This window comes from Gopherus flavomarginatus, chromosome 9 (assembly GCF_025201925.1).
Source record: "Gopherus flavomarginatus isolate rGopFla2 chromosome 9, rGopFla2.mat.asm, whole genome shotgun sequence".
Classification (NCBI taxonomy): Eukaryota; Metazoa; Chordata; order Testudines; family Testudinidae; genus Gopherus; species Gopherus flavomarginatus.
The window spans coordinates 63,863,126-63,886,586 of NC_066625.1; the positions used below are offsets into that span (position 1 = coordinate 63,863,126).

General features: G+C 39.7%; 1 protein-coding gene across 1 annotated transcript in view; it reads left to right on the forward strand.

Annotated features, from left to right (window-relative positions):
• The window catches only part of THSD4 (thrombospondin type 1 domain containing 4), a 654,719-nt gene that overhangs the window by 110,402 nt on the left and 520,856 nt on the right, over positions 1-23,461 (forward strand). The window contains exon 6 of the mRNA XM_050967929.1: positions 16,225-16,327. Coding sequence (XP_050823886.1) covers positions 16,225-16,327 — 103 coding nt within the window. The remainder of the gene's footprint in view (positions 1-16,224; positions 16,328-23,461) is intronic.

Below are 23,461 nucleotides of genomic sequence, written 5' to 3' on the forward strand. Positions count from 1 at the left end.
GAGAGAGAGATTAGGGAGAGCGTGGCTGGAGGGTGCTGAGAGCGCAGGCAGTATATATGGAGCTCTATTACTGAAGCTGTCAGCTGTTTGTTAGCAGGGGGTCAGAGTGATGCAAATACTTAGGGAGCATGGACTTAAGTAAGGGTATTTCCTGGGACAGAGCTGAAGGATAATTTGGTTCAAGGGTGTCATAGACAGCCTGCTCATTCAGAAGAGCTGAAAACTGAAGGCTAGTTCTAGATATACTGTGATGAGAAAAGCAGTTGAATAGGCCTTTTGTATGTGGAATATCAGGGCAAAGTTCATAGATAACACTGAAAAGGACAAATAATTAGAGCAAACCTGCAGTGCTCTGTTTCGGCTTTGTCAGGTACTGAGACAGTGTGCTATGTGCTTATGCAGTAATAATGTTCAGAAGAGAAAGCCACACCGTATGTGAAGAGACACACTCACGTGTACTGAACTTTCTTTGACTTTTCTTTGAGCAACACGTACAATAATGCTTTTTGTCCACAAACATTTACCTTACAGTTATGGGAAAGCTAATCCCAAATTCCTTGTATTATTTAAGGCGAGGAAAGGAGCTGGGCACACTATATGAACAGTAGTTCTGTCATTACTATGCTTGCAGGGAAGTGATTGATTTATAGGGAGAAGAAGCCAAGGAAATATCCCCAACTCTCTCCTGCCAACTGTCTGTGTCTCTGACTTTAAACTTGCAATAATTTCCCAGCCAAGGAATGCAATTTTCTCCTCCTCTATTTGTCTGTGGTTTGTATTATCATATGCTGAATATAGTAAAGCATGCTAATTACCTTGGACTGCAGCTTTGAGACCTTTGCTTGGTGGCTTTCTGGTGGCAACATTTTTGTGGTGCTATATAAATTACACACAAATACATTAAAAGAACATTATTAATCTTTAATTACATGATCACGTTACTTTTTTTTGACAGGACCCCTACCTATCTAGTGCCCGGAATGGATGGTGCTCACTTAATGAGCTGCTGTTCAATATTTTTTCTCAATATTATTCAATGTATGGCCCCATGCCTTATTTACCACATAGTGTTCAAACCCTGCTCTGAAAACAGAATTAATTTCATCATGGGCTTTTCTATAGTGCTCATCACTCTAATATTGGAGTGCTTCCCAAATATTAATTTATTTTCACAATTCCCCCCTTTGGAGATGAGGGGTTTTTATTATTGTTGATATTTTTATTATTATATTTTATTAATAAAAAGAATATGGCAAACTGAGGCAAATATGGTAAGGTCAAAAGTACCCACTGATTGTGTGTGCCCAATATGGGACACCGAAGATATGATTTTTTTCAGAGTGCTTAGCATTATATAGTACAACTCCCATTGACTTCAGCTGCAGTTGTGAGTTCTCTGCATTTCTGCTAATCAAACACCAGGGTCTTGAGTTAGACAGAAACACACAAACATCACCTGTGAAAAGTTTGGTTTAAGTGATTTGCCTAGTAAAATGTAGGAACTCTGTGGCAGAGACAGAGATAGAATCCAGTGCTCCAAGGCAGCATTCAACTGCCTTACCCATGAGACTTTCTCTTCCTACAGTTCCCTGCCACCTTCACGACACACCTTCCAAGCAGTACCCAGTGACTCCTTAGACGCCTTTGAGCTGTGGTGGGTGCTGTCTGGGGTTCTCTGCTCAATGTCCCTGTCTGGAACCCCAGTTGTAAACCGATGACCCTCACTCCCATTCCATTCCATTTGTTGTCACCCGGAATTAGTTGATCCCTGATTCCCTGGGGTTATTTTTTCCCCCCTGGTATTTCCCTTCTGAACAAATGAGGCCCTTCTGGTTTACTAGAGGGATCTCTTTGGGGGATCCAATGTGTACATAGGGACCAAATGAGGCAGGAGTCCTGTGGAGGAAAAAATAGTGTGTTGTCTAGAATTGGTCAAATAACTGATTTTTCAGTTTGCTGGCAGTTGGGGGTCGGGGGGGGAGGGGCGGAGTTTGACTTGAACCAAAATTGCAAAAAAAGGGGGAAAAAATTGACAAACCGAAAAAGCCTTACACAAAATCACCTCTTTCCAAATTTTGAGTCCCCCCTCCAAACAAGGTGGCATTCAAGCTTCGCTATGATATTTTTGTTAACATTGGCAAAAAAACAATATTTTTGACTTGCCTCATTCCTGGAAATGTCTGAGCCATTTAGGCTGAAATTTTCCAAAAAGTTTCAGCCTAATGCAGACACTTGGCATGGAATACTTCAGCCTGACCAATTAATCTGGCAAATTGATAAGCAGCTAAAACAAGGGTCTTATAATGGAAAGTGTCGGGTCATGCTACTGGTCCCGCCTATAATAATAACAAAGCACTTATAACACAGCAATAAACAGAAATATTAGATTGAACATCTTTTTATTTTTAAATATGAAACGGGGTGAATACAACATGTTGGCAAAGCACTAATAGTAAGATCTTATTGCATCAGCAGATATTCAGGGTCTTGATTTTTGATGAAAGAAAGAAACCCCAACATGAGAACTGGCATAGTATCCATCAAAGCAACTGAAAGGTGTGGCACAGGTAACTCTTTGATATGCTGATTGAGGAGCATAGTGCTGAGCAGAAGCTTAGCGGAAGCTGCATTTTTTGTGTATTACAATGTGTTCTAAAGAAAGTTGCTTTTTGTCTGGTTTTTCTCTAGTTCCTTATTTGTATTAAGGAACAACGGGTTAGAACAAAGTACATACTCAAACCAGATTTGCACATAATGCCCACTAGAAATACTAAATTTCCGTTCATGCCTTGTAGAAAAATGTAAGCATTTTGCTTTGAAATGATTCTGCTGATATACCTGTGAATTTTATCTGGTGGTTTTCCTTCATTTGCATTGCTGGGGACATGGAAACAGGATTGTTGTGGTTAGTTCATCTGCTTGGGCCTCACTTGAGGTTGTGATCCTTTATTAGAATCATCAGGACTATTTCGTGTGATTAGGATTATTACTTCAAATGTGAAATAAAAAGCAGGAGTAAATGAGCAACACAAGACTCCTATCCTGCTACTGGATCTATGTAGACAGAGCCCCGAGTCTCTGCACAGTCCAATTGACTTAAGCAGAGTTTCATAACATAGATACCTGTTTAATCAATGGGACTCCACATAGGTGAGCAGACCCAGTGACAGGATCATGGCCATAGGCTTTATACTTATGCTAATGACCATAACTAGAAAATGAGAAAAGAAAGGCAAAACCAGAAAGTGAAAATGTACATCTGAACCTGCCTTTAGGTATCCCCTAATGACCCAGTAAAAATCAGTTCCTTAGTAGAGACGGTCTTTTAAAACCAGATCAAATATCACTGGCAGTCTTAGTGCAGATTTAATTGTCAGCATAATTTTCTACAAACTGAATGTGCCAAACACATCATCTCTTCTTTAAGTTTATTGACTTCAGTGGAGTTTCACCAAGTATTAATCTGGCTTAGTGTCTTTCAGAATTGGCATTGATACCTTTTTAAAAACAATGTTGGAGTTGACAATACTTTTTCTTGTATAAAGAAAACACTTCTTAATTTATAAAAACTCTGCTCATGAAAGCATTTTGATTTGTTTTTCTCTCTTGTATTAGGGCAAATATGCTGTGGCACATTTTTTGGTGATGACTATAAATATATGCCATAATTTTGTGTGTGTTTTTGAACAATAAAGCCAGATGAGACACTGAAGAACCAGCTAATCTGAAGGGTTTCATGTTTAGACATTCTTAAGACTTTTTGCCAGGTTTTCTCTAATAGAAATAATTCTCATTGGTTTCTCATTAAATGAGACAACAGTGTGCTGTTTAAATGCCTCAAGCATGACACACGGTTTCTATAAATGTGGTTTAGTGAAAGGATTTTTGAATTTGGATGGACTCCTGCAGCATATTTATATAAAAATGTGAATGGGAGCAGCCAGGGTACAAAGGTAGCTAACAATTTGTAGTAAATTTGCTAAGATCAGCCAAAGAAGATCCCTTGGACAGCCCAGTCTGAATGCTTAACGGCCTATCTGTCTCACAGTGAAATAGGCACTGACAACAACTTGGGAAAAGTAAAATGTGAAGACTTTTTTATTTTTATTTTTAATTCATTTCTTCTGGAGTGAGGTGATCGACATCTGGCCATCTGATGGATCAAGGGTTTGGAAAGTAAATCAATGTAGTTATGTATTCTGTGGAGCTATTCCAATTTACACCAACTGAAGAGATGTTCCCATGTTCAGTTTTTCTTTCTATTTTTTTATTATTAAAAATAGGTAACGTAGAAGCTGGGTTTTTTTCAAGTGGGGTTTTTATTTTCCTGGGATAAATATTTTGACTGTGAAATTTTAGTAATAGACAGCAGTGGAAGCAGGAGTCCTTCTTAAAACTGTGGACTAGGTGCAGTAGAGGCACTTGTATTGTTAGTGTTCCCACACCATTTCGCTTGTAGACCTATTCAATACTGAAATGCCAAGTATGCTAAATTATACACAGTGGAGTGATATGGATGGTTTCTCTATAAGTGAAGAGATTCACTAAATTTTATGCACGAGTTGGGGCTGTACTTGAATCCTCCCATTGGCAGTGGAAAATGTGAGATGAGATGTTTCCCCCCAGTCATCTAAACAGCTCTCTGTTTAGCAGATTTGCACACTTAGAATAAAATACAATAATGATAAAAGCTAGGCAAGAATTTTTCATTTTTCAAGTGCTTTATTAACTGAAATTCCTTGACATTGGAACCGCTGTGATTTAAGCTGGAAAGTGTTATTGTGGGAAAACAACTGGCTAGAGCAATAACAGATATACTTGCTGCATTGTCCCTGTTCCTGATGCATTGCAAAGTTAATAAAGATTAGGTTCAAGTAACACTTCAGATGCTTTGGAAGTGAATTCAGAGAACTCTTCAGTGCTGCAAAGCTGAAATCAATAGTAAAACAAAAGGTTTAAGGTTCGAGCTGCACTCTTAAAAAGCTGGAGACAAACTCCAATCTGGAGATAGGCATTGCCTGTATTGTGTTCATACATCCAAAAGGCATATTCTGTTAATTGCATTTTAGCTGCAAGGAATGCAGAAAACTTAATGCAGTTGACAGATGGAGAAAGGAAGAAAGGTTAACAACACAGAATTGGTAAAGGAGTTACCTGATAAAACTGAACATATTCAATCAGCAGGGCTAGATGAGATGCACACCAGGATTTTAGATGTATTGGCAGAAGAAATTGCTGAACCTCTAGAAATATGTTTCAATAATGTATAAGAATTTGGAGAGGTACAAGATGGTTTGAAAGGTAAATGTTATATGTGTGACGTTGCAGTCTATATGGTTTTATAAAATTATGCTCATGAGTGAATATAATGTAACTGGAATATGCTTCATGCAAAAAGTCTCTTGTAAGGTATCATTACAAAGCTTATAATTTACTAAGTGTAATCATCCTATTTGTATAAATATATCACTTTTGTATCTGAAACTAGAAATATGAAATATAACTCTGAGAGCCTATTGTAATTATGCAAGTGTGGGCCATTAATGGTGGTTTGGAATCTTGATGACTCCCATTAACCAGGACAATTGTCTGCAGATGGCTGTGTTTTATCTGTAAGTCTTCCTGTATACCTGTGTGCTGGCAAGTGGGCAATGAAGTCTTGCAGTGACATGTGATCATGTCACCTGAACTTGAATCCATCTTTAACCTGGTGTCTTTCCATTGAGAAGGAGGGGGTGGGAACCCAGAGAGGGACAAAGGATTCCCACCTTATGCAAAAGATATATAAATGGACAGAACAGAACAAAGTGGGAGGGAGACATCATGAAGAATCCCTTAGCTACCACCTGAACTGGAACAAGCAGCTGTACCAGGGGAAAGATTTGTGCCCAGGCCTGGAAGGTGTCCAGTCTGAGGAAAAAACTTACTGAAGCATCTTTGAGGATCAGGTTATCTGTATTCAGTTTGATTAGACATAGATTTGCGTGTTTTATTTTATTTTGCTTGGTGACTTACTTTGTTCTGTCCGTTACTACTTGGAACCACTTAAATCCTACTTTCTGTATTTAATAAAATCACTTTTTACTTATTAATTGACCCAGGGTATGTATTAATACGTGGGGGAGCAAACAGCCACGCATATCTCTCTATCAGTGTTATAAAGGGCGAACAATTTGAATTTACCCTGCATAAGCCTTATACAGGGTAAAACAGATTTATTTGGGTTTAGACCCTATTGGGAGCTGGGCATCTGAGTGTTAAAGACAAGAACACTTGTGTTAGCTGCTTTCAGGTAAACCAGCAGCTTTGGGGCAAGTAATTCAGACCCTGGGTCTTTGTGGGAGCAGACGGGAGTGTCTGGCTCAGCAGGACAGGGTGCGGTGGCCCCGAGCTGGCAGGTAAGGCAGAGGCAGAAGTAGTCTTGGCACTTCAGGTGGCAACTTCCAGAGAGGGTTCTGTGATCCAACCCGTCACAATATGTACCAGAATCTTTAAAAAGGAAAGCCCAGGAAATTGCTGATCAATTAGTTTGACTTCCATACCATATAAAATATTCCAACATAAATTAAGAGAGTAGGATTGTGAATACTTGGGAGAAAAGACAAATAGCAGGGATTCATATAAATTAGATGATGCTGTCAGGCTGTCTGGAGTGGCTCACAACTGAGAGTGCCAGCCTCAGGGCAAACTGTTACAAACCAGGGCATAAGCCCCAACTGGTTGTGTGTTTTTTACTTAGATTTCACAAACCAAGTATCAAGTGTGAACTCTTCAAGCATTATAACAGCCTTAAAATGGAGTCACAGACAGTCCCCTTGGGCACTCTGGTCTGTTTTGCCACCCAGGCAAGGCAATCCTGTCTTTGTGATAGATGATCCCTTACACCAAAAGTCACAACAATATTCAGGTTACTCCCAGTGCCAAAGGACCAGTCACTTACACCTGGTCAGTTGTACCTCAGATCTTGCATCAAAGACACGTGTAGCCAATCCTGTAAAAAACTAAAGATTTATTAACTAGGAAAATGAAATGAGAGTTATTTACAAAGCTATAACAGGTAAACATACTCACAAATTGATTTGTCTTAAGTATCAAAAAGAAATAGAAGCTGCTGTAACGTGCAAGCTCTGCATGTCTATAAGCTCAAATGTAGTGCCCACTCAGAAAATATGGCTCATGAGATATTGTGTGTGAATCAGAGTCCTGGCATTATATAAGAGCAAAAACCCACTACTGTTGAATACTTATGAATTACTGGAGTACTGTCTAGTAATTAAACCAGGCCAGTGCTCGATTGTGCTAGACATTGCACAAATGTATAATACATGGCAGTTTCTGCCCCAAAGAGCATAAATATTTGAAGAAATTTGAAGGGCCCATCTCCAGAATGGTGTAACTATTGGGAATTCAACATACAAAGACAGCCTGAAGAAGTTTCATTTTTTTGCATTCTGGGAAAAATGGAGATTGAGAGCTATTGCATTATACTGTTCGAACCCCTTCAAAGAAACACTGTCAAGAAAAGATTATTTAAGTTATCTGAAAGTGGTTTAAAAAAGGGAGAAAAAATGGCCTACAGCTAAAACTGGAAAGAATTAGACCAGATAACTTGATAAGGTAACTGTTCTTTTCCATCTACCATGAAGTTCAGATTGTACCTTAGGAAAATGGCTTGAACACGGAGAGGTTAGGCTCGGCAATAGATTGCTGAAAGACATAGTGGAAACACTGTCAGTATTGCTCAAATGGGAATTATATATGGAAATGCTTGGCATGACATTGAGTTGATTGAAGTGAAAAGGTCTAATTATTTATGTTTGCCCTGTCAGTGACTTTGATTTGCAGAAGGACAAGACTGAATGAGAAAGAGGCTGATGATGTGTGAGCATGTTAAAAGTTTATGATATGTATTTGGAAAGCATGCTAAGCATGCCAGAGTTTCAATCTGTGTAGAAGGCATGTAGCTAAAATGTTAATTCCTATCTTTCTTTTTTCGAATTTTTTCTTGTCTGTCATTGACTGAAATAGAGTTAGTAGATCATGGGTATTTTATGTGTGGATAAAATGTATTTAAATACATTTAATAAATTGAATAGGTTCTTTTTGGAAACTGTTCTTTAAGTGAATTGAAAGGAAATTAAAAGCTTTCATGTGAAGTCAGGACCAGGTTAAGGAATCTAGTGTATTAAATATACTTTGAAAAGCAATAAATATACTGTGAAAAGTATGCTCTCTCTTTAAAAAAAAACAAAAACATAAGGGCAAACATTTGCTTATTCAAGGACGCAGTTATTGTCATTTGTGTGATTTACTGGAGAAATATTTTAAACTGTTACAACATACCTAGTGAGTGTAAATTCTCAAAGCTCATTTTTTAAACGTTTGTGGAAGAACATAAGTATTCATGAAAGCAAAGAATGAATACAGGAATTTAGGACCTCACATAAAGTCTAATCCAAAGCCTATTGAGTTAAATGGAATGGCTCCCATGGGCTTTGAATAAGACCCATAGTGAGGAGGGATTGTCCAATGGTTAGAACAGGGGTTCAATGCCTGTTCTATCACAAACATCCTGTGAGACCCTGAGCAAGTCGCTTAGTCTCTCTGTACCTTAGTTCCTCATCTGTAAAAAGGGGGTAATAGCACTTCCTTACCTCACAGGAGTGTTTTATCAGAGTATGAGGTGCTCAGGTACTACAGTGATGGTGTTCATATAAGTGTCTAAAATAGCTTATCAGTGCCTGCCTGCCTGCATGCACTATCTTCCCCTAGCTCTGCATTAGTGCAACTCGGTATGGATCTGAAATATAGCCTCTTAATGAACCTTCCCCGAGCAGGTACTTCCAGCTGTTCTGAATTTTGGCAGAAGTATGGTAATTTTGTGATATGGACACAAGCCTATCCAGGAAACATGAATTAGACCACCAAGGTTGCTTTCTTCTGTGACACAGCATAGGCCTGAAACCAGCTATTTAGCTATAAAGAAGTGAACGTCTCTTTGCATTACCTGCTGCCTCAAACTCTACTCAAACTCTTGTTTCAAACAACATAATTCCTTAATTATTTTGTGTGGATAACCATAACCAGGCATAGAAAAGTACTGCAGTGGACATATAGCTGCAACCTCAGTGCTTCAGGCAGGGCTGTGATTTAGTCTGTTCAAGTGCTTAATTCCTTCTAAATATGCCAAGATACAGCACTACTCACAGCTAGTAATTTTCACTTCTTGCCAACCCATATGTTCATGGTTTACTATCTATGGTCATGGTCTGTAACTAGAGTTGATCAAAATTTTTCTAATTTTTTTTTCCATTTAATAATGGCCCTTTTATAACTGGAACATTGTCAATTGTTTTGCTTTACATTACATTTTTTAATCAAAATGTTTTCTGAAACTATAGAATAACGTTTATAACAAAAATGTCAGTTACCATAAACCTGTTTTTGTAAACAAAAACAAGAAAATATTTTAAATTTAAAAAAAAATACAAAACTAAACATTAAAAAGGGTTTGTTTCAAACCTTCTAAACAAAACCAATTTAATGAAATTAGTTTATTTTTCAGCCATCTGTATCACTGAATTCTGATACATGCTTGGCAGAAGAAATGCTATTTCATATTTACTTTATAGTATATAATTACATTGCTGTGCATGTGCTTTGGACATACAAGAAGAAAAAGCTTGTGGCCTCAAGAACTCTCAGATACTGGCATGTGATTTCCATTGACTTCAGTGAGACTCATGCACATGCATTTTGGGGCAGAGTTTGGCTGAACATCAGTCTGATAGCCAAATATGACCCTGGATTACAGTGGGTGATAATGTAAAGAGCTGGAGAGACTCATATAAACATAGGAAGGGAATTCTGCTTTTGATAGCACATTGCTTTTTTTAAAGAAATAAGATGCTGAATTATTTTTTCAGAAATTCCCTTTTGTTTCCTTTTAAGAATGATCAAATGTCAGTAAGAATAGATAGGACTGTAGAAGAAATTAAATGGGCCACTAAACAAAGAAAGTCTAGATAGACGCCTGCATGATTTCACTTTATTATGAAGCATTTACTTTCTGGAAATACATGGAAGACTGTTTTTGGCTATCACTTTTAGAAAATCCCTTCTAAACCATTTTCATGAAAGGCTAGGAGCTCACTGTAACAAAGGTTTTAAAGCTGAGGTGAATTTTTCCCCATTTATTTATTTATATACACTAAAAGTATCAGGATAGATTTGATTTAAATCATGATTTAAATCACTAGTCAGGAAGACTTGATTTAATCATGGACTTCTTACATAAAAGTACATTCTTGTTGGTTGTTACCAACCTGAAGATCTTGCATGTTCAGACATGTTTCTTTCATCATCTTTGATGCAGCTTCCTCCTCCTTGCATTTCTTTGTTGCACTGTTTGCATTTTGCATGCATGCCTGTCTTACCCACAGGTAGAGGAACTTCATTAAAATATTCCCAAACTGGGTCTCTTTTATGGACTACTGCCATTATAGGTTTTCCCTTTTAGTGAGAAAATGGTATGGCAGATCTCAAATCAATGAAGGCTACACTCAGAAAGACCTCAAGACTTCTGGAATATGCTGCTCAAACAGTTGCACTTTTGTTTCTAGTGCCTGTCCCTCCCTTCTCACATTTATCTCCAGACTTCTTCTCCTTGTCCAGATCTATTCTGCCCCCAACAATCAACTATTGATTGAACTTTTTGAAACTTTGCACTTTTAGAGAGAGGTAAGGGATTGACTCTGTGTACACAAATCTGCAGAGGGACAATAGGGTTGAGGTCTGTTGTTTCTCACTTTTAGATATTATTTATTTATTTAATTAAATACATTTTTGCTGTTATCAAGCATGTTATCTCTGGAGACACAAATCCACGGTTTGAGAACTGCAAAACTAAGCATCTTGGATGGTATCTTCTAGGCTGAGCACTGAGTCCCATTGAGTAGATAGAAAGGTTAACCTAAATAATCTATACAGAAGCCCCTGGAACACCATAAGATTGGGTCCGTAATCCATGACCTATTGGAATTCATTTTCAAAATTTTTCTTAAACATTTCCTGAATATATTGTCTCATACTATAGAATTAGAATTTATAACCCATATTCCATTATGAGATATCTTTGAGCTATAATGTATCTTAATTAAAACTATCTTTAGATAGGTTTTTCTCCTCAAAACTCTGCTTTAAATTTAAATAATTGATTTTTATTCACCCTGGAAAGTATTAATCAGTGAACCGTACTTGAGTCCGGGAAATCCAGTAGGATTGTAAGGACTAAGAAAAAGATTTTGCCAGTGACTGTAGGCCAGACAAACAAAACAGTGCCAAAATCTTAGTGAATGGTTTAATTGCTTTTAGAGGTGGTTTGAGTTAGAACAACCCCTTTATGCATTTCCAAAAGTGAATTATCCTAGTGCAGCTTTGGAACAGTTTTTCTAATTGCAGGCATGTGTCCAGTTTGGGAAAGTGATAGTCATTTTCTGTATTTAGCCAAAAGCTATTTAAACGGATTAAGATTTCAAGAAAAATTTAAAAACCCCTTCCTTTCAAATATTTTTGAAAGGTGAGGAATAAATGAGGAGATTCATTTTTTAAATGTTACATGTGGTATCTGCTCCCCATTGATGCTGATTTTAGACAACACTAACAATATGTGACATATATAATAAAGTGCATCACAATCCTAGATCTCAAAGTGCTATCCTGAACTAGGTAACCTTTAATCTTCACATTGTGTAGATGAGGAAATTGAGGCAGAAATAGGGTAAAACATTCAGAAGTGTCTGTTGATTTTGATTGCTCTATTTCAGACACCTTCAGGGATTCCATGCTTCTGGAAATCAAGCCTTAGTTACCCAAATTTGGGCAACAAAAATTAGTGTCTTGTTTTGAAATTTTTGTCCTTACACTCTCCGAGCCTCAGTTTCTGTAGTGTTGCTGTCCTTTTCATCATTTGCTGGCTGGGCAAAAACACTGAGGGTTATAGTCTCGTGTTAATGGGATTGTGGTTCATAGCTGCAGCTTAGTGGTACTCTAGCTACGTAGATAAAATCCTGTATATTAAGTTGTAAATTTTACCATTGCATGAAGGCTCAGGACTTTAAGTGGCAGGTTATCATCCTGTTTCTGCTGTTTCTCACTGATGGGCGAATACTGTTTGCTGAAAAGGTATTTGTTATGAATATATCAGGTTGAGGCAGTGAAATTTTTGACAATCAACCTTTATAGAAAATTTGTAACACTTTAAGCTATCTAGCCTGATAGTTGAGTAAAATAATTTGTCGTTGCCTTGACACTTTCTTTCTCTTCAAGTGTATTATGAAAAGGAGATGACTTAAAAAACTTACACAATTGTGGGTTCTAGTTTTTGTTTTCCTTCAACATGTTAGAAAGTTAAACATTCTACCAATATGAGATTGATTTATCTAGTTAATTTCTATGGGCCCTATTGCAGTTGTACCTGAAATCTTAGCTTAGTAGGTGTACATAAGTATTGCTTCACATGAGCTCTGGTCCTAAATGTGTGTCTTCACAATTGGAGCTGGTTAAGATAAGAGTGTATGTGTGTGTTTTCTACACAAACTTTCTCAAAAATGTCACCCTATTTTTTCGTACATATTTCTTACCAGCTCTGTTGCTGACCAAAATACAAGATGTCAGTTTTGAAAAAAAATGCTTGAAATTCTGGATCTGTTTTTAAAATCAAAAGTTGCGATTTTGATAAAAAATTGCATTTTGAAAATTGTCCCCAATCCCTACTCATAGCATCCATATTTAGGAAGAAGTTACTATTATCCCAATAATAATGATAAATGGGGAACTTCACTGCAAAGACACAAGGAGATTAAGTACCTTGCCCAAAGTCCCATGAGCAGTCTGTGGCAGAGGTGAGACATGAACCCAGGTCTCCTGAGTCCCATTCCAAGACCATCCTTCCTCCTGAAACATGCTTTTAAAATATATTTCAAGCAACACATTTGCAATGAACCTATGTGTAGCATCAGTGGCGGCTCCAGGCACCAGCACTCCAAGCGCGTGCCTGGGGCGGCAAGCCACAGGGGGTGCCCTGCCGTTCCCTGCGAGGGCGGCAGTCAGGCTGCCTTCGGCGGCTTGCCTGAGGGAGGTCCATCAGTCCCACGGATTTGACAGCAATTCAGTGGCGGGTACGCCGAAGCCGCGGGACCGGGGACCTCCCGCAGGCAAGCCACCGAAGGCAACCTGCCTGCCATGCTTGGAGCGGCAAAAAAGCTAGAACCACCCCTGCATAGCTTTATTGGAAGGATCAGCAAGTATAGGGCATCTATCATTAGCAGATACTCTGATATCATGGTGGGAGGTGTGATTAAAAACTACTAGATACATGAGAGTTGCTGGGGAATTTTGTAAGAAACTAAAAGCTGCGGCAATGGTGAATGGGACCTCTTCCTTGGAGTCTCTCCTTAAAGCTTTTCTTGAGGCAATAATAAGGGTGTATGATAAATGGGGGTAGGGAATGGGAAGCTTAAAAACGGACTATAGCCTCTGATGGGGAAAAAAAGGAATAAACCAAGGGAATTGACGGGGTTTTGTGGCACCTGCAAAATCTTGCACTTGGTTTTGTAGCAGCATGATTCATTTTTTTGTTTGCTTTTAGTTTTTGTAGTGACATACTGTAGCATACCGCAAAGGCTACGACTGGGCTTAAGAGGACACAGAGAGCTTACACAACTTTCAGTCACTTCGTCAGAGCATTTAAAAGATCTGTTTTTCAGGCAGGCTGCACAAAAATATTGTATGGGTCGTGTTTAATATTATTTATAATATATTAATATATAAATGGTTTATAAAGGTTAAATGAGTCATAAGTGTTAACAGACTATTATAGACCTAAGCAGTATGTATTATTGATTATTATTAGCACATCAGCAGAGTGTGTTATAAATGCTTGTGACCTTAATCTATATAAAGAAATAAATCTCCCCCCCCCCAAAAAAAAGCAAAGAATCATTTCAGACCTGTTGTCTCTTACCAACTCGTATGTACATATGATAGTTCACAATGATTTAAAAGAGACAGACTAGCAAATGGGCTTGTTCCTACCATCACACTATAACTTTTAGACATAGCCAAGACCTCATTAAGGCAGTGCATTGCTCAGCTAGTGCAGGATTATTTTGAACAATGTATTTTCCTAGCTTTGTCCTGTCCAACTTTTAATGACTCAAGAGCTGGGATTTTCACCATTTCCCCTGGGTGACTCTTCCATAACTTTGAAATAGAAAATCCAGTGATATAAAATAAAAAAATAAGACTACTTTTTGGCAACCCAGCAGTGAATATTTTTATCTTTTTACTCATGTGTGGTCTGCAGTTAGTAGGGTCAGGGTGTACAGGAAATGATTTATGTGCCGGAAATACAGTACAGATAGGCAAGAGCATTAGCTCAAGACTGCAGAAGGAAGAACAAGCAAATACAAAACCTCAGACTGTCAGAAGATGAGTGTCAAAATAATAATTTAAAAAAACCAGCGACATTTAAAAGAACAATTTGTGACATGTGGATGTAGCCACATGTACTGCCAACTGGGAGAGACTTAGGCTTCGATGCCTCCATCAGCCAAACAGATACATCTCTGCAGACAGAGGATGGATAATGACCAGCCAGCTCCTATGTGAGACTTCTGGTACGCTGTCTTCTGCTCCTTCACCTGACATAAATATATGAAAACTAACACAGAATTTCAGCGATATCTCTCTTCTCACTGCTTTTTTTTCAAAATAAAATAGATACAGATGAATTAGTTAATCAATGGTACTTACTGCTTTTGTAGAATTCTGGGCCCATTCTTTTGAAATCTATGGCTTCTCAGCAGAGAAACTTGACATGCTGGTCTGGTTCTGTGTGACATCCCATAGTCTTTGTATGTACACATACATGCATTTTTGACTTGGACATTGTCGTTGTTTAGTTTCAAGAATATTGCAACTGGGACTAAGACACAAGTTGAAATACCCAGTAATGGAAATAATAGAATTGTGTGTAGATAGGTATTAAAAATAAACATACCATAAGATGGAATGAGTTTTAAATATATGCTAAGAAATAACTGTGGCCAGCTTTTAACATTTCATGCAAGTGTTTGAGTTTCGACTGTGTTGAATCTGAGCCCAGTAAATAGAATAATACAAAGTTATTGTGAAAGGGAAATGACTACATTTGGTTTATTGTATTTCCCTTGAAATATCATTTGATTGAAAAAGTGACAGGTCAGTAACAAAGTTACTTATTTTGGACAACTGTTACCTCAATAACTCCACAAAGCTCATGATTGTTTTCTTTCCTTGGATACTTCAGATTTTAATGTTGTTGTAAATAGTAATTACAATTTTAGTTATGACCATGGCATGAATGTACTATTTGTTTCTTGATCTTACATTTCTGTGGTGCTCATCACTGTAATATCAACATTGGGCCAGAGCTGAGTGAAATTTTTCTGACAAATAGCTTATTTGCCAAAAAAAATCCATTTTTTGGTCAACCCAAAATTATTCACAGATTTGACATGAATTTGTGAAATAGTTTTGGCTCCAAATTTTGGGGGCACTTGGATGGTGTGTGGCGAACTAAACCGAGTTGTTTGTTGTTTGTTTTTCATTCAGTCATTTTGTTTTTCAATTTTTGGATTCAGTTGGACCTGACTTTTTTTAAATTCGGAACTGCCAATTAATCAAACCCCCCAGCAATATTCACTCAGCTCTACGTGAGACCTGATCCTACCAAGCCATACTAATGATCCCCTGTAGCAGAATCTCTTGCATGCCTTTTGGTGAGCAAGTACATAAGTCACTGCAGTAGTGCTATTCCACATGCTGCACAAAGTAGCTGAGGCAATTGGCACGCTTAGCCCCAATGTGTTCACTACCTGCTTCTGTCTATGGAATATGGAAAGGGCCAGGCAATCCACATGATGATTGCTCAGAGGCATATTCACTAGTGACTTTTGCTGATGAGGTCTCCCTCCTGGCAAGAGAACAGATTTGACTGCACAGGACAGCCACAATTCCTCTATTGTGCTTCTAATTCCTAACCTATGTTGCAGAAAAGATGCCCCCTGTAATGTAGCTTTTTGGATCTGAGCTTGGGACATCTTTAAAAGTAATTAAAAAGAAGAAAGTGATAGTGATCTCACTGGAAATATAACACAACACCTCTGTTCTTTATTGTAATAGATGTGTCCTGAAAGCAGCAGAAATATCAGAGAAGTACAGTGTGCATCATACAACAACAAACCATTTATGGGTCGATTTTATGAGTGGGAACCTTTTGCAGAAGGTAAGAAATTAAATCCATTTTATAGTTATTACATGTACTGCATTTTGGAAAGGGAAACATCTTTAACCCAGGAAATATCAACAGGTTTTAACTGTCCTTAAACCCCGTTGACCTTCCTCTCTTCATCAACAGTAGGTATACGTGACTGATGATAAAGCCTGACACCAATATTTCCCAGTTACCTCCTTAGTTAGTACAACCAGAGGGGACTGTTTTTAACTTCTGTATCTTCTCTTCTGCTTTCTTACGTTTGGGGGCTATGTCCTCAACTGGTCTAAACAGAGTGTCACTCCACTTAAATAAATGAGGCTAAACAATTTTACATCAGATTAGCATCTTGCCCATGATTCTTACACATCCTAATCGAGATTCTCTGGATAGTCATAATGCATGCTCTTTCTATGGACATCTTCAGCAGCTGGAGTGGGCAATAGCAGAGGATAACTGTGCTAGGAATTTGCCCAGCTGGGACTAGAACTGAACACCCTGGGATATAAAAGCATCAGCAGCTTACTAGTGGCTTGCCATCCCTAGTAGGAAGATGGTCCGGAGGTGAGGGGGGTTAGAACCCCTCTCTTCTAGAGACATTTTTTTTTTGAACTTTGAGGTTGAAATTATTTATTTATTCATCTTCGTGTAAGCAATGGTTGGGACCCCCTCAGGCGAGATCTGTGATTATCACTGTATAAATATTTATGGTGTATATAGAAATGTAGTCTTCAAATATTTCTTTGTGGGCTGAGAGGAGGCTAGTTCATGTTATGCTTTATTAACTTTGTCAAAAAGGCGGTGAAGACATCAGTGGAACAAAGAGAACTCAAGCGCAGAGAAATATGTGCACTATCAGGTTAAGACCCTCCCTGCTGACTCCTGGGTAAAAGGACTGGAGAGGCCTAAAAAGCCTTATGTCTGGCTGCAGGAGGATTTCTCAGGTTGTAGAGGTTGTGGAAGATAGCCGGCAGGCTGCTTCTGAGGTACCGTTCATACGATCTGGTGTAGGTGGTGTGTCAGGGTTTGGACTGCACCACTATGGAGTTTCTAGACAGTGCTGTTGGCCTATTATGTTTCAGATTTTGGAGCAGCTCCGGATTACAAGGGAGCAAAGGAGACTTAAAGTTATCACTGTCCCCCTTCCCACTGGGCTGTGATTTCTGTGGTGCACCTCTGAGTGTAGCAGAAACTGTCACCCTGAACTCTGAAAGTGGAGGATGTTAAGAAAAGTTTGTTGATCCATCCATTTTCCTCTTTTAGTATTTCTTTTAAATCTTTACTTCAGGCCCCTCATTCTGGCTGGTCTCAGCTATAGAGAGCCCTGTATTATTCCTTTCACTTGGATTGCGGTAGCACTGCAAAACATGCAGCAAAGAGATGGACCCTGCCCTGAGAAACTCACAATCCAGGGAAGAGAATGTATTTGGATGATTTAATTAGTTTTTTTTCTTACTAGCTGTGCTTCCTGTTTCTTCAACTGCCCCCTTCTTCAACATAATGCAGCACTCAGTAGTTGAAGTAACACATTTTGCCACAGCCAGATTAACTTGAATAGATGCCTTTTTAGTAGCTAAATCTACTTTACTCGATACTGTGACCCTCTCTTTTGGTTAACGTCTGTAGGAATTTCTCTCTCTGCATCAGGCTTTTGAATCGCAGTGGCAGGTTCCAATGGAGCTATCTATAATAGTCATTAATGCAAAGAGGTATTTTTACTTTCACACTCTACCCCTTTAAAACCTGAAGTAAGTGTAGCCACAATGTTGCCTGTTTTGTGCATGTCTTCCATTTAGAGATCTTTTATACTCTCCAGGTAAATCCCCTGGAATGAACCTACTAATTAGCTACTTGGCTATGTTTTACTTAATCCCAGGTTCAGCACTGTGCAGTTGATGGAGCAGCATTGCTTTCCATAATCCAAACAGGAAAAAAATTCCTAAGATTTTTCTTAGAATGTCATAAGGATTCTCTTTGCCACTTCGGGAGTCTAGTGTCTCTGAGCCAAAGATTGATTTAATTTTTTCTCCCTCCTTGTCCAAAAATGTCTAGCACATGGAGAGAGAGAAATTGTTTCATATTGATGTTTAATAACGTTTTAACTAATGATTTGTGTCTGTGCAGCACTGTAAATTGAGACTCACAAACATTCCTTACTTAGTATAGGGAAATTCATCTACTAGCTAGTGACTAGATTGGATTATAAAAATCTCCTGAATAATAATAATAATAATTAATAATAATAAATACAGTGATGCATTTTCAAATGCACCAATTTCTTCCTGGGTTGCAATTCTGCACCCCTCATGTTGAGTAGAACTTAGGTACCTGAGAAGACCTACTGAAATGCTACATAGTCTGAACTGGAAGATTGGGGCCTTAATTTATAAAAGGCCTGTTTTTAAATGGAAGTGGAGTAGGAGAATATGCTGAAATATACGTTCAGGGAATGGAATTCTTAAAGTGCGTGAAACACATTTGGAAGGCTAATTGTTTCTTTCCTCCATACTGAAGTCAGTTATATTTTAACTGAAGTCCTCTTCCTTCCCATTGTTCCCCACTACAACCTGCATTTGAAAAAAATTGTGGTGCAATTAGGGAATGAGTCTTGGCTGACCGTTTCTAAGAACAAATATTTTTAAAAGATGTGTTGTTGCTGCTGTTAACTTTGAAGAGGAGGTGGAATATTATTGATTTTTGTAAAAGCCCAGAGATGGTAAATTGTGACTCCTTTGAAGGTGAACATGTGGGCCTGCTGACATGGAATACAAATCAAACCTGCTGTATGGTAGAGGCAGGAAGTAAGATTTCATTTCAGCGAGGGAGGGTCCCAGCAAGCTGGCTTAGTGCAGGGCTCCTCTATTTCTATACCACTTCTCGAAGTGCAGAACTTGGAAGAGGTTGTCATTGCTGGAAAAAATCTGTGGTTCACATATTTTTAATCACATTAGTCTTGCTTTTATTTATATATATATATATAGTAGCTGTCCTACTGCTAAAGGTTGCTTATCTACAGTATCACCTGGTGAGACGGATAAAGTAAGTTTCAGCAAAAATATGTATATCCGTGCAAGTCTCTTATAATGAAAATCACACTTGTTTCAATCTCCCCCTTTTTATTTACTGAGTGTGAAATTGTAATTTTGTTGGAAGTCTTGCATAAAGCAATTTAGGAATCTAAGAATTTAAAAGTATTGACAGGCTCTAGTTGTTAGTGGTACTTGGATGTAAGAGGAACTGCCCTCATTTAGCTGAAGCTTAACTCATAATCTTTTCATTTCTAAACTTCCATGGCTTAGCCCTGTAAAATACTGTAAGGAACGATTGTTTGATTATTTAAATAGGCGTGACATTTTCCCAAACTTTCACTGCTTGAAGTGTATGTGCCTTAAGCTGTCATTGATTTGAGACTCTTAAGAACTTTCAGAGGTACTATACCTCCAGAAAGAGAATGCAATATATCGGCCACAGTTTAGTGTGATATATTGGTCATAGATGCAGTATGCTGGCCATAGAATAGTGTGGTTTATTTTTCTGAGCTATAACTTCTTGCTTGTTATCTGTTTGCCCAGGTAATGAATTACAAACATACTCACCACATACATCACAGAAAGTCACTCTCTATATCAATACTGTTCTCCAGAACAGGGGAATCTGTCACAAGGACTGATTTGGGCAACTCCCCTCTCTCACATTTTAATCCTTCTATATGGATAATTACTATATGCAGAGCCATAAAACTCCTCCAGTTGAATGCACAATGGCAAAATCTCCATCTTGAAAGAGCAGAAGACTGAATTCTTCAGTCCCCCCTTGGCCTTTTCTTGGGGGGGGCGGGAACTCCCATTATGGTCCAGGAGTGTTGCAAGAGTGCAAGGATTCCTTTTCTCCTGACCCAGGAATAGACACGACTCTTCATGCCTTCTCTGGGCTGAGAAATAGCATCATTTCATCAACTGCTTTAGCTGAACAGGTGTAAGGAGAGGCATAGTTGACCTTGCCTACCCATACAGCTAAACTTAGGTCAACACCAGGTCAGCTAAACCAGCTGCTGACACCTGATTGGTGAAATGGGGTTAACCATTGGTTTAAGCAAGGCTTCAGTCCTGGCTTTAACTCCGGCCGCATGCTGCAATTAGTTATACTTCTGTATTTAAAAGCATCAACAGGGAAGTTTCTACAGTCGATGTTGTGTTGTATTATCTTAATTTAAATTCTGCCCTGTCTTTGTGGTGGCACTGAGGGGAAAGCCCAGAGAGCTGTACCCCTTTCAGCCACCACATTGTGCAATCATGAAGAAGCAGTGCAAGGTACACTCCTAGCATGAGTGCTAAGATGGAGGCCTCTCCACACGAGATGGCCCCAAAGGATCATGATACATAGAGGTTGCCAGGTGTCTGGTTTTCAACCAGGACACCCAGTTGAAAAGGGACCCTGGCGGCTCTGATCAGCACCACTGACCGGGCCACTAAATGTCCAGTTGGCTGTGCAGCGGGGCTAAGGTCCCCTTCCTGCTCTGGCTCTGGTGGCTACTCAGAGCAGCTGGTATATCTGGCTTCTAGGTGCAGGGGTGGCCATAGGGGCTCTGCACATTGTCCCTGTCCCAAACATCAGCTCTGCAGCTCCTATAGGCTGGGTACCGTGGCCAATGGATGCTGCGTGGACGGTGTCTGCAGGTGTGGGCAGTACACAGAGCCCTCTGGTCCCTCTGCCTAGGAGCCAGACATGCCAGCCATCTCCGGGAGCTGCCTAAGGTAACTGCCACCTGGCCAGAGTCCAAACCCTCAAGACCCAGTTCCCTGCCCCAGCCCTGAGCCCCCTCCTGTACCCCAACCGCCTACCTCCCAGAGACCACACCCAATAGCTCCTCCTGCACCCCAGCCCCTGGGCTGATCCCCCTCCCACACTCTGAACCTCTCAGTCCCACCCTCAATCCCAGAGCCTCCTACTGCACCCCAAACACCTCATCCCCAGCCCCACTCCCCCAGCCACACCCCACACCTCCTCCTGCACCCCAACTCCCTGCCCCAGCCCTGAGCCCGCTCCTGAACCCCTCATCCCTGGTCCCACCCTGGAGCCCTCCCACCCTCCCACAACCAACCCCACTGCCCCAGCCCAGAGCCTCCCCCCCACACTTAGAACCTCTCATTTCTGACCCCACCCTGGAGCCCACACCCTGGAGCCCACACCGTGTCCTGGAGCCCAACCTCCTGCCCCAGCCCGGTGAAAGTGAATGAGGGTGGGGGAGAGTGAATGATGGAGGGAGGAGGGGTGGAGTGAGCGGGCAGTGGGGCCTTGGAGAAGGAGTGGGGCAGAGGGGGGCAGAGGCAGGACCTCGGAGAAGGGCCAGGGTAAGGGGTGGGGCAAGGGTGTTTGGTTTGTGCAGTTAGAAAGTTGGCAACCCTAATGATACACAAGCTTAGCGATCTGGCCCCATCTCCTTGTATTCATGCTACAGCTGACAGCATACAGTAGGCAGTATATGTGCAGCTGCTCGGAGGAGGTGCTATTTAGACCACCTCCTCTGCACCCCCAGCCGCTTTCCTGCAGCAGCCCTGTTTCTTCTGCTCTGAGCTAGCAGAGACAAATCAAGGGACTTAACACACAGCTACCACCATTTCTCTTTCCTTCCCCCACATCGTGCAATCCCAATGAAGAAGGATTGTGGGGGGGAGTATTTTGCCCCTAGTGTTTATGTTGAAGCAGTGAGAGCAGCTAAACCACGATTTACAGCCCAGCCTTGATGGTGAGTTATGTATAATTAGTATTATTAAAAAAAATACACATTTTTTTATTTCTCCCTTGTTTAGATTGGTGCAGTTGCAGTTCTGAAGTGTATTTTACATACTTCTGCTCCAACACAAACTTCTGTCTTTATTAAAAAAAACCATATGAAAGGGACTATAAACCCTGTCAATTTAGATTATCTAATGAAAAATACTAGTTGACGTTGGAGGAACAATGGCACAAAATGGATTTAAGGTCAGGTTTTGGGGGAAAAGTCATATTGTGAAAAGAAAAAGTTTGAATAAAAGGAGTATAATAAAAACAGCAAACCATTTTAAAATTACCATAACAACAAATATTCTAATTATTTAAATCAAATGTAATTGTAATCATGTTTGTTTTGGATTGGGGGAAAAGTTTCTTTAACCTAAAGAGAATCTCTAATATATTTTGATGGCTTATGAATAGGTAACTGAAGGTTCAAGAAAAAGCAGAACTGCTAATTCCTTTAAAAATGTATGGGTTTATCTGACCAAAATAGAATCTGTCAAGGCAGATGAACTAATGCTATTTTTTGGTGGGGAAGAGGGGTGGAATAGTTGAAGATTCCAGTTCATTATCAGAAAAGTTGTGCAGGTTTAAAGGTGAAATGAAGTGCTTCTTAATCAATCAAAATCCTACCTCTATAGCAGAACACACAGGTAATCACACACAGTCCAAATACACGTTGAAACACAAAAGTTTGAAAATCAGTTCTTTCCTGGTGCACTATCTGCCAAGTATGGCCATTGGTTCGCCTTCAGTTCCATTTGCTAGTGTATATTAGTTGGTAAACCCCTGATATAGCATCACCAGCACTGGTTTAGATGTGACTGATAATGCAGAGGAAACACAAAACCCTGAACTCAGGACTTGGCAGATAAGTAACGAGGGAAAGGACTTTCAACTACTAGGCTTTTAAAATAGTATGTGTTTGGAATTTGAAAGGCTAAACATACAGGGCTTATTTATGGCTTGTAAGAGAGTCATCTGAGCTAGGGAGGAGATTCGATGCACGTGAGGCTTCGGGCAGATGAGAATGTGTCTTTGAAAGGGCAAAGGTGCTCTGGGTACTGTGTGGGCAGCATTGCAATCTGTGCTGGTTCAAGAAATGTAGCTGCTGTGGGAGTTATTCCAGTATTCTAATTAGGAGAGGTGGGAGATGCTCTTGTGCCCCTCCTGCATTCCACCCTGACCTTGCTAAACCAGCATGGGGAGCCAGGGAAGGGCTTCGTCACTCTCTGGTAGGGACCCTGCAAAGGGGGAGGCGTAACTGAGCCCTTATTGTGTTGAATGTGAAATTTTTAAGAATGTACCATTTGGGGTCTTTACAGTTTTTACAGTTTTACAGTTTACAGGCAGGCCTCCTGAAGAGCTCAC